The sequence below is a fragment of the Sturnus vulgaris genome, chromosome 6 (genome assembly GCF_052056855.1).
Source record: "Sturnus vulgaris isolate bStuVul1 chromosome 6, bStuVul1.hap1, whole genome shotgun sequence".
NCBI lineage: Eukaryota > Metazoa > Chordata > Aves > Passeriformes > Sturnidae > Sturnus > Sturnus vulgaris.
In genome coordinates this window covers 13888719-13901454 of record NC_142248.1, presented here as the reverse complement: position 1 = coordinate 13901454, position 12736 = coordinate 13888719, and the positions used below count along the sequence as shown (strand labels likewise).

The following is a 12736-nucleotide window of genomic DNA, read 5'->3' as shown; positions in this document are numbered from 1 at the left end:
GTCAGTGATGTTTCTCTTCCACTGTCCCACTTCCACAAGTCTTTAAGACAGATGTCTAATGCAGGAGCAAAGAAGTGGCAGAAGCACAGAGGAAGAGATGTAATTGATATATTTGAGTTACAGTGAAAAATTAGAAATATAAACAGCTCCCCTGATTGTGCAACATGAAGAAATTTTAGCTTCTCATGTCATAAATCTCTGTCTCAAAACACTAACTTCTGTAATAAATTATCCACTTAACCATTAAGTAAAACCAGTGTCCAAGAATATCTAGAAACTGAGACCATTCTGACATGGATTGAGGGTCCAGTTATCAAATATTTTATCTTTATCCCAAGCACACTAGAGGCACAGCAATTTGTATTCAGAATAGAACACAATATATTCCAATGTCCAAGCAAAAAAAAAAAAAATGCTGCCAGCACATATGACATAGTTGCTACTAACAAAGTATACATTTAAGAAAGGCATTCCAGCAGCCAGGAGTTTTATTTGCCAAGAATTCCACTTCCTTTTCATATATAAAAGGTTTTTTTTCTTTTTACATAGAAAACCTAGACATAAACGATGCAAGACTTTGTAAAGATACCATGAGGCTGCTGAACACGTCCATGTAAAAACCATTCTCAGAAGCCAGTATTCAAAGTAAGATGAAGACTGAAAACACCTCCTTTGAGGCAGCTCACATTACATTTGCATGAGAGGTTTTTACAGAAAAAGCTGTTGCAGGGATCTCAGTCTCTGAACTACCAGTCTCAGTGGAAGAGCTTAAATATAAAGAAGAGGGAGCAAGAACCTTCTGTTTTCCAGGTACTGACTAATCCAGATGTGTAATAGCTTCTCCTTTCACTGGAGTCTCATTCGTTTTTCAGGTGGTCCTTTAGCACCAGAACTCTGAGCATTCTTTACAGTCTCTTTTTCCTCTGGCTTGACAGCTTCAGGTACTGGTTCTGGTTCCTTCTTGATTTGATCCACTAAAGATGTAACAGCAAAAGAAAGTTAAACCTCTGATTTTCATTCCTAAAACACGCTTCAGAGTATTTAGAAAACATTGTTAATGTCAAACAGCAACATTCATTTCAAAGGTGGAAGAATAATAAGCAGAGAATAAATTCATACTTATATCCATTAAAAGGTGGAAGAGATTGAAGTTCATGCCTTTCATGTTTGGAAGTTGCCTATGATCAACTCAAAGTCTTCACTCTCATCCATTACTCTGCACAATTCGGTAATGCCAGAATTCCAAACCACCTTACAGTAGCAGCAGCAAGAGCTTACAAGGCAACTAAAAGATACTGCATACAGAATCTATTTTTTAAGTCTTGTGAGAATATTACAGATTTACCTGGGATAGGCTTTTCTCCAGGCTTTTGCTGTGGAGGAAGAAAAAAAAAAAAAACCAAACAACACATCAGTGGAATCAAAGCTGTAATTCTCAACCCTTCCTCCCATTAATTTAGGAATAAAATATAAGTACTATACTCTTATACGTAGAATGGGTCATTAAATGCACTTTAAATAAAATCCAGTTAACATTTTGTAACATCCAGTTTTTCCTCTGACAACTGAAAAACACTAAAGACAAAAATATGCAGTTAGCCAATCTTGCCCAGGACTGGCTGAGGAGCACTTTTGTGAGATGCTATAAACATAATTTCCTTTGCTCCCAAGCAGAAGACCTGGTGGAACAACTGGCTACCAAAGACAATCAGAGGTAACCACAACAACTTCACAGAATGCCAAGCACTTCCATGCTAACTAATGAGTCTCCCAAACAATGGAGCAACTAAAACAAAATACTGTGATAGCTTGATTGAGTTCACAAAGCAGGAAACTGCAAGCAGCAGCAACATCTGATAGCTGAGAACAGATCCTCTGTGATCAGATAAGGAAGGTGTATAATAAAATCCACTCTCAAAGTTTTGCCAAGGTCTTCATGACTTGTGATTACAAAGGGAGATCTTACATTCTAATATGAGCCTTCCATGTCAAGTTTATTATCTAATCCATGTTACTATTGCAGAAATACATTAAATTCCCATTCAGTTTCAGCTGTTTAAATATTTATCACAGTCTTTTAAGTTCTAAGTTACAGTAAAACTGCAGCTTTTGAGTGTCATACCTGAACAAATCTGGGTGGAAACTTTTGTCTTAGGTCTAAAAGCAAAGCATCTACCCGTTGCCTTTGGAAAATAGAGCTTGGTTCTTCTTTCTTCTTGGCTTTTGGTTTAGTTTTCTCTGCAAGTCACAGAAATATTACAGAAAGATGTATTAAAATTTATTTTCTCTTAGCAGCTCTTTGTTGTATGACAAGTTGGTATTTGTCTCTCCTCTGAAATTCACCTCATATTCTTACTGACATTTTTTTTTTTTTTTTTGTGGAAGACAGATTAAGGATGATTCCTACTTCCTGACAAATTGGTTTGGCTTCTGAAAATGTGTTTTGGTCCCCAGTAGGTTGAAGAGTTGTCCTCTTCGTTTACACACAGTTCATTATTTTCATCTCCTACCCATGCCTCCATGTTCATTCCCACCAGCACAGAAGGGCTTTCACCTGGTAGAGAGCCCTAACATAACCTTCAGCCACTTCATCTCACCTCTCCACCATCTCTGTGCATTGCCTCAAGCTTTTCCCTACATTTATTTCCTCTCCCAAAGGATGCAGGAGAAACTAGCAATCATACCTCGTTCTTCTTGATCTTTGAAATGCCACCAGTAGCCCTTGGATGGGTGATAGCGACAGTAGGACATAGCTTCTTCAAAAGCAGACTGAATTCCATGCACTGCAGTGAGCTTTCAGAACAAGAATGGAAGGCAGTGTTCAGAACTCAAGGAAAAAACACAACATAAATTTTTGAAAGTAGGTATTTTAAAATTAGCATTCTATATTCATTTTTGTTCTGGGAACAGAACTTGGAATATCCAGTTTTGGACTGAGATGTAATTTCTCTAACAGGTTCTCACAAGGCTCTTCTGAAGTGCTCTTCTAAACTGACAGAGGAAAACTTGCAAAAGCAATAGTTTACAAAAACAGAAGGAACCAAAACAAACTTGACCATCCAATTTAAGAAGAAATACCACATTAACTTAAAAACATAAGCCTCATTTAAAAATAAATGTTACATTATCTTAACATTAATGTTCCAAAGCAAGCTTCACTGATTACATATTTAATTAGTATCTCAGATGTATTTGTCAAATATTTTTTTTTAATTTTCATTATTCAAACTTCATGTTGTTCTGCCAATTAGTATAGCTTCAGTTATTCTGATCCTTCATCCTTAAACAATGTATCCTGGTTTCTAGGCAATACTGTACTCTCACAAGATCTTCCATTTTCATGTGGGATGCACACAATATTAACCCAGTGGGGTTTGTTTTAAGTTACTTCACCATTACTACACAAGATCTTTCCTCAAAATAGTGAAGGAGAGATTTAATCGGCCTGGGGGACAACCAAAAGTAAAAACCGATATAAACCAGTATACAACGGGCATAAATGGATATATACCAGTAACACTTACAACTCTGGAGTTAATGACAGACCCTAAGTCAGGTGCTTGATAAATCACTCCAGCAATAATATAGTAGTCAGCCAATGGCATAACTGTGGGAAGGAAAAGAAGAAAAACTCGGGATCAGTTTAAAGCTCTGGCTGAAGACTGTGCATTTGTTGCTGAATTTCAGTTGTAGCAGCAGAAATTGCAATGTTTCTCTTATCTTTTGTTAACTTTTCCCTTCAAGGTACTTTATTTGCAACTTAGGCACAGACTGATAAGGAGAGAAAAACCAATGTCTGTTTTACAGATAGCAAAGCATCAGCTTTAAAGTCCTGTCCTACTGCAAGCAAATGATTTGCCTCACAAACTGAGGCAAATCTGAAGCCAGGGCTTTCAGAGTACACTACAGCTACTACTAGTCAAGTGAACTGCTCTGGAAGTAATTCCACTAGCCTTGGCTACCAGTAGAAACCAACAACAGTATAAGATCTCATTCTTCTGAACTCAGCTTTCTCTAACTTCTACAGTCCTCTCAGCTAGATTTCCCAGACCCAATGGAATTAAGCACACACAGAGCATGCTTTTCTAAATTAATAACATTCTGCTAAAAAAGACTACCTTCCAAAGGCATTTGCTAAATCAGATTTGGAATTTCTATTTACCAATCAAAAATTCTTGCTCATTAGAGCTGCAGTGCAGAGAAACACTACAGTTGCCTCTGTAACTCTGCCAAACATTGTTCAATTGAGAAACCATAGCAATGCTCTCAGCTTCACATTCCTAAGGACATTACCTGTGCACACATGTGTTCCAGCTCCTCCATCTCTACTAACAACTCATCCAGTACTTGCATTTTATGAAGCTGCCTGAATTAGCAGTCCCAGACAGCTGGGTGCATATTACAGCCAGTACCCACTTCTCAAAAGAAAAAGGATGCTTAGCACTTCTTTACAAACGGAGCAAGACACAGAAGAGCAGTTTTTACTGTCTCACAGCTCTATACCAGGGCCTACTCTCCCAGACAGGCAACTCCCCTTAATCATTGATTTAAAGATTTTTCTAATATCCCTTCAAACCGGAAAAAACTTGTCTTCAAGAACTTCAAATATAAATACATCCATTTTAAAAACACACAGAAGTCATAAGATAAGCCTGCATCAGCTGCTTTTGAGTATTCTACACTAGCTATAAACTCGTTAAATTTCAGTTTTACACCCCCATTCCCATGTCTCAAATATACTCATTTTTGTATCCTGATGAAATAAAACACATGGTAAGATCTGAGATAGGGAACTATGCAAGGTAGCCAGCATAAACCTTACAGTCACAGTGGCAAAAATGTTACCTAACAAGTCTCAATGAAGTTCCACCAAACATACATCTGCCTTACAGCATAAGTCTAAACACACATACTGTGGTAGCTCCAACTCCAGTCTCAATCTGAAAGGTGTCAAAACCAGAAATTAAGAGCTGTATGATAATTCCATACTCACTGTTAGAAGCTATATCTAATAAAGAAATAACTCAAAACTACACACTAAAGAATCAGTCATAGATGTTTTCTCAATTTGGAACTGCAATGTAAACAGACCATTATCTGATATAAGCAAATAAGAAACATTACAAGACAAGGAAAAGTCCTGTACAAGATCAAAATGTATATACAGAACCTAAATCCGTTAAAAAAAAGTTAAAAAATAATGAGCACTAACCCTGCCTTTCTTTCCTACAAAACTTACTCTGAAATAACCTAAATTATTTTATATAAACATGCAGTAAACAGGTAAGACAGTCCAATAACTAATGAAATGTGGCTACATATTTGATTAATCACACACACAAAAGTTCAAGGTTAAAAAGGGATAATGAAGCCAACTGCATGCAGATGGGAAAAAAAGCGCTACGGTATTTGACTTAAAAACTGGAAAGTGACACTGTAGGAAGGAGTGGTGTTCTTATCACAAGACTCCATCACAAGAAGAAATGGACACTCTTGCATAGCCGAACAGATAAATATGACATGGAATGAATACTATGAACAATTTCCTGAAGGAGAATGTAGCACAGGGCAGCACTTTCTTATTCGCTGTTCCCATTTCCCCACAAGATGGCACTCCCTACTGCTGGCACACTGCAGGGAACTGCTGGAGAAAGGATGTCCTCATCACAAGGCCTCATTCCTTCCCAGTTAGACTGGAAATTAAGACAGAAAAGCAGAAGCAGAAGTGCTTGGACGCCAATTAGTAACTGATAAAACCAACTGACAGACTGGGCTTCTCAACAGAGGCAAAAGTGAATGATTGTACCTTGTGTTGGAGATTGCCTTTGCTGCTTTCGGATAATGAAGAGAATGGGCTCTTGAGCATGAAGGAGGATGTACTCCACTCCAACCATCTGGCTGAAAAAAAAGCAACCAGCTTAAGTATCTTCCTCGAAGTAAAATCTGTAGGATGTGAAGAGTGACCAAAGGGCCTGGCAATAAAGTAACAAAGTCCTGATGCTTTGAAAGCTCTTCTTTATAATGTGCAGTAAATAAAGGCAAAGCACTTCCTGAGCTAGCTATCAAAACCTAGGTGCTTAGACAAAGGGAGTTATAACAACCTGACACAACACAAGTAGAACATATTAGCAACAGATAAATAGCAAGAAAGATAACCTATAATCATGGAGATGTCATTTAAATACAGCAACAAAACACTGGTCTATGATGTGACCACCTGTGTTGTGTGTCTGAAGTAAAAGCCTCTCTGCAACCACACTGAGCACAAGTGACTTTATCAACGGACTTCTAGCTCTGCTTGCAAACTCCCTATCATACTGTGGAGTCTTTAAATAGTTCTCAAACAACTCACCTGTGCTCAGCATAGCAGATGGGGAGCTGAAAAGAAAGTTAACTTGCATATGCAATCTCAGTACGCAACCATATGTGATCAGTTTATTTATAACACTCACTACTCTTATTATCCACACTAAAAAGCCAGCTTTTCAGAGGAATTATGTATTTATTATGGCACACAGCCAGCAGTATATGGAAACACAAACTATTTATGAACTCAAAGTATCCCCTAACATGAACTCTATTCACCGCAGGAAAAAAAATTTAACTGCATTACATTACTCAGGTTCTGTTGAGCAGGGAGAATGAGAGAAGACAGCTTTTCTATTTCAGAGAAATATCTAAAGGAATCTCAAAAGATAAACATGAAGGAATATGTTTAACACCTCCTTGAGATGGCCCAAGAAGAAATAGAAAACATTCAAGTACAGAAATAGCTGGGCTCCCTAGAAGGAGGCGGGACTAAGAAGCACAGAACAGAAAGAGCACGCTTGCATTCCATCACCAAAGCCTCTGAATGGAGGGACAAGGGATACTGCACAGGAACCAGTTGCAAATTACAACTTACTTCAAATGGTCCAGGGTCATCCGCTGCATTTTGACGACTTCATTGTTACATGTTCGGTCATAGAAAGGGTTGCTTCGCTCTGAGAAATAGTCCAACACACTCCCATTGTTTAATATTGGGATCCAGGAGCTGTCAACCCAGGAAATTCCCAACAGATTATCTGGGAAAATAAATCTACATTGAGTATCAAAGCAGTTAAAAACACTACAAATACATCCAAGAGTAAATTGCCACCAATTAACAATAATAGTAGAGAAAGGAGATGGAACACAAACACACCAGTTGAAATTAAAGAAGTATTTCACAGAGTTCAAATAATAATCGATAACCTTTAACTTTCTGCAGGTCTCTTAGCAGTATATTTTTAAAAAAATTTAAAAGACCTAAAAAAACCCAGCAAATACAAATGAGAGGAATGTTGAATTTGTCTTTACAAATGTGCTGTGGATCTGCTTGTAGATAAGGCTAGCACTGAGAGATAAAGAAACAATGCGATGGTTTCCACTGATTGATGAATGGAAAAAGATATTTGCCTTTACAAACAAACTGTAGGGCTGCTGATAAATGAAATTGGATATCGAAAGACGAAAGAAGCAACGGGGGGAAAACTATGAATTCTATAAGAATTAAAAATTAAAAGGGAGGGTTATACATTAGAGGGGAATCTCAGGTATCAGGCGTTCCGGGAAGTCTGTGCCTCTCAAGTACCTCAGCCAATGGGGAAACAGAGAGGGAAATGCGGCCGGGAAATCAGGATAAAAAGGAGGCTGTGTCCTCCAAAAATTGGAGAGATCCCAGGGAAATGTCCCATGGCCTTTCCCTTTAATCGAATAAAGCAAAGTGGATTCCTCTGTCTCCTTTTTGGACATAAACCTCTGGTGTTTGTGGATTAATTTTCCTGACACAAAGATGCTATCTTTGGGCAGATGCTTCCCAGTAATCTTGAACAAGAGATTCTATTTCTGACTATAAAATTAATCTGCCAAATTGCCTGCAGCAAATTACTTCTTCCATAACTCAGTGGATATTACAGATATCTAACGACTGAACACTAACAATTCTATAAAAAAAAGCAAGCTTTTTAAATGAATGCACTTTATAACCTGTAAATCATTATAAGCCAGTTAAATTCTTACAGATTTAGGAAAATATGAATTAAAGTCCCTGCATTTTGTTATCATGCTGCAGTAAAATGTTCCTCAGGCACATCAAAGAAACCAGTGTCAACAACCAGTTCCACAGGCCATGGATTTGCTAACACTGGAGATCCAGGAGAGACCTGGGAAAAAAATCCCTGAAATTCATTGATTTTAAATCACAGGAGCAGCAAACAATTTCCAAGACATATGAAAGCAGGAAGAGACATGCATTGTTTAGAATTAAAAAAAACCCTAAGTGATGAGCAATCATTGAAGATTGACTGAAGATCTGAAATTCCCTCCTCACAGGAACCACTCCCTGAAGTTCACACCTTATATACCCTCAACTCCCACTTATCACTCCACTGAGAATATTTCACTTCTGTGACAATTCAGCATGCTCAAGGATCATCAGATCAGTTTCAAAAATGTCAGGTCATACACTACTAGCAGCTTCTCTGAGGAAGAGTTAATAAAATACCACTACCTGCTTAGCAAACCAGGAAAAATGCAACAGAAATAACTACGTGTAAGCCATTTTTCCTTGCTAATCTCAGAATTTTCAGCCCGTTTCCCAGGGAAAGGGAAGGAGAAGTCTAGAGGCATTCATGTTATTTCACACAGATTATTCTTTCTCCTCACTACAGAAAAGGAAATCTCAGAAACACAGCACTAAGATCCATTATTAAGCAGCTAAGTCGTGGTAGCACTGTTTATTCCAAATGCCGTTCAAATCCAAAAGAGCTCTTTCAAAAAAATCTTACTATCTTAAGCACTTGCATTCTTCTCATAATAAACTCTCACATTATACTTCAAATACACACTTTCTTTGTTTGTATGATTAACAATACCTGCATTTCTCGGAGGAATGTCAGGCGAGCTTTAGAGAGATATATATAGCTATCATGCTCTATATAGACTGATAAATGCATCATAAAATGGAATATAAAGTTGGATTCTAAGACTGAATTATCCATAGCTGCTTAGCACCAGTATTTATAATTGCCTTTCTAACTAGCAAGATTATTCTCTTAACTATTATTGGAAAAAAGGAGAGGAAGAAAAAAAACAAACTGTGAACCTGACATGGCTGTTATACTGAAGGATGAACTGTTTATTTTGGGTGTAAGAAAGGATGGCATTCCTGCTTCTCTGTTCCTTTCAAAAATAGGACATTTTTTGCAAAGCATTTATTGTGGAATTTGCATCACAGATGCAAAAGTAAAGTGCTTGTGACAATTCTGCCAATCTGTCATGATTTTAAAGACAATTTTGAAGACAATCCAGCAATCCATAGCAAAAGAGAAGAGCAATTCACACTATGTGCTGAAGGCCAGGTAGCCCAGCAGTAGGCTTTGACAAACCAACAGGAACAGTAAAGTAGCCTGACAGGCTATTGGGCTTGCCTGACCAGGTCTGGTAGGGGGGATTGCAGGGGTGGCTTCAGTGAGAAGCTGCTGGAAGCTTCCCCATGTCCTACAGAGCCAAGCACAGACCGTGGTAAGGTGACTGTCCCCATGCAGCCCGTGGAGATCCACAGTGGAGCAGAGATCCACCTGCAGCCAGCCCCTGGAGGAGCCCACACTGGAGCAGGTGGATGCTCGAAGGAGGCTGTGACCCCATGGGAAGCCACGCTGGTGCAGGGCCCTGACAGGACCTCTGGTCCCTTGCACAGAGGAGCCCAAGCTGGAGCAGGTTTGCTGGCAGGGCTCGTGACCCCGTGGGGGACACCCACTGGAGCACTTTGTCATATTTCTCCTGATGCTGAGTGCAACACAAGCCATGCCAAGCAGCCACACAAGTTTCCAGGCCCTGCAGAGCTGCCAGGTTATGTTCACCTGGGCAAAGTAGCCCCAAAGCTGGCCCAGAGGGTAGGGCAGGCAGAGGCCACGCTTGCTGTGACAATGGGCACTTTTCCACCCTGGCCCAGCTCTGCAGCTGCAAAGACCTTGGTAATTCTGGAAAAACGAGGGATTGCCTGTGTAACCAAGCTAACCATCCTGCACAGAAGGTACTTAAAAATTGTGAGCAGGTTGGTTTAAGTGCTGAATATTAACCTGCATTAATATCTAATCTAATTCTGCCAATTTCAGAGACCAAGGTGAATTAAACAAAATTTCTTGATGACCTGTTATTTTAGAGCACACATGGCCTGATTTCAAAAATTTGTGGAGATAAAATACTCTAATACTCCTGGATTGGTGAAAATGCAGTTGTTTTAGTTTCAGTAATATCTATTTTGAATTTAAATTTTAGTCTCACATGACTGTAGGCCCAAAGGGATACGCAGTAAAATTACACCAACAGTTCCATTTTCCAGAGGTGCAAAGTTTAGGCTTTTTCACTCCTGGTTTTGATGTGTTATGCAGAGAAATCTGGGACCCATGGATCATCCAGCATTCTACCTTAATTTCTAAACCTTCCTGATCTCTAAATTCAGGGAATATCATTATCAGCTTTACCCTTATCTGAGTCCCATTCATTTTTTAAATACATAACCAAAGTGGCTAGGTTTAAATCTGTTTTACTGGAATGTATCAGCTTTTGGAAACTATTGTGTTGACTAATAACCCTAATTGGGGGAGTTATGCAGGCTATAGTGAATACCTTTTTACTGTGAAGCAAAAGAGAATGGTACTAAAGAAGGTGAAAGGAGAACAATAGGTAGGGGGGGGGACTGGGGTCTGAAAGGGCTCCCACCCTTTGGCCTGAATCAATGCATGCTTTGTAGGCAGGAAGGGACAATTAGATTAAACATTATTTCTGACTGTGAGAGGAGGGGACTGGTGGAAAACATTAAGGCATTCCTAGTACAACCACAGAATGAAACAATGGACTTCTGATCAAGAGCAGAGCCACGCATTCAGCAAAAAATAGATGCAAGGGCCTGCTTAGTAAAGTTACAATACTAGTTGTTGGGGCAACAGGAAAAAGAGTTTTGTGGCCATTTTTATAGCTTATGGACTGTCCCAGTTGGACATACTAAACTGACTCATGCGTTTCTATATGCCAGAATGTCCCATTCCAGCAGTAGAAGACTGTGAAGAGTCCTCCTGCTGAGGAGGACAGAGTAGCAGTGTCAACATGCATGAACTGATCACAACCCCATTCCCTGTTCATCTTTGCTGCCTGGGGGAGAGAAGGCATTTTAGAGTGAAGCCAAGCCCAGGAAGAAGGGAGTGATTGAGGTGTTTTTAAGATCATTATCATTATCTTCCTCTAATCTAATTAGTAATAAATTCAATTAATTTCCTCAAATCGAGTCTGTTTTGCCCAGGACAGTAACTGGTGAGTGACCTCTCCCTGCCCTGATCTCCACCCACAAGCCTGTCATTATATTCTCTCTCCCCTCTCTGGTTGAGGAAGGGGGTGAAAGAGTGGTTTTAGTGGGTACCTGGCACCCAGCCAGGGTTAATCCACTGCAGACAGATTTAAAACAGAAGTATGCCTCAAAATCTACTTAATATATTGAACTATATTAGACAAAAGATTTGAGGGAGCTTAATTGATACAGAATAAGACAGAAGGTTCTCACATTAGCTAATAACTTAATACAGCACTCTTCATTAATTGTCTACATAGTTCCTTCGTGTAATCTCAAACAAGGCAGTCAGAAAAGCGCACAGAACTACACATAATCATAAAGAATTTGAAGACAAAAAAAGAGAACACCTCTGTGGCATTATCAAAATTGACCCTTCATGAGATTTCCCTAAATGCCTGCTCATGTTCATTGTCTGAGACTCCAACACACAGGCTTCTGATGTTATTCCATTCAGACACTCCTATGGAGAAAATTATTTTCCTTTCACGTGACTTCTGAACCTCCACTTCTCTCGAAGCTCAAATTCTTCACAACAATTTAACTTCTACTATGTTGACAACATATATATTCTTTAACACTTCACTCAAATACCACTTCTTCAAAACATAATCTCTTTTTATTCACATCCCTGACTTCTCACCCAGATGTTTCTTGTTTTTTGTTACTTCAGCTTTCCTAACACCTGGCCTGTCTCACCACATCCACCTGAAGTGCTCTTAAGAATACAAGCCTCCCTCGCTGCTCTGGTCCTGTGCAAGTCCCACACACATGCCAGCGCTTCCCACTCTGCCCCACACCTCAGAGCCCAAACTCTCTTTTACAGCTGTTCCCTTACGTCGCCACCTCACCGCAGGACCGGCTTATCCCCCCCCGAAAAGGCAGAGTCTAACAGAAGGAAGCTTGTTTTTCCCAGGCGGCCCTGAGCACACGTTCCCAACCTGCCGCACATCCAAGAAAGCTGATTTTTGGGCAGCTTTTCCACCCGGCCGTTCCAGCTTCCAAGGACCGTCACACCACCACACCGATCCCCTCCTGCAGCCGCCCCGCGGAGAGCTCTGCCCCGCGGGCGGAGCTGAGCCCAGGCCGGCGGGCAGGGCCCCGGAGCCGCCGGGAGCGAGCCCCGAGCGCCGCCCTCGTCCCGGGCCTACCTCGGATGTCCACAGCCGCCATGGCCGCGCCGCGAACCTCCTGAACGGGGCAGGGCGGGGCGGTGCGCAGGAAGAGGCCTTGGAGAGGGGAGGCGGAGCGGACGGAGCGGGCGGAGCGGACGGAGAGGGCGGAGCGGGAGGGGAGGCGGAGCGGAGAGGACGGAGCGGGCGGAGCGAGGAGGGAGCCGTGTGCGGGGAGAACGCCCCTCGTCCCGGCACG

The 12736-nt window shown here is 40.6% G+C and overlaps 1 protein-coding gene across 1 annotated transcript; it reads right to left on the bottom strand.

Moving 5' to 3' along the window:
* Window positions 1–298: 298 nt before the first annotated feature.
* On the bottom strand, window positions 299–12640 carry MED6 (mediator complex subunit 6). Its single transcript, XM_014869380.2, has 8 exons — window positions 12517–12640; window positions 6905–7064; window positions 5807–5898; window positions 3525–3607; window positions 2685–2793; window positions 2123–2238; window positions 1346–1373; window positions 299–974 (listed from the first exon to the last, which is right to left on the bottom strand). Exons 1-8 carry the CDS (start codon window positions 12536–12538, stop codon window positions 847–849), a joined length of 738 nt encoding a protein of 245 aa, XP_014724866.1. The 5' UTR covers window positions 12539–12640; the 3' UTR covers window positions 299–846.
* Between the last annotated feature and the right edge of the window lie 96 nt (window positions 12641–12736).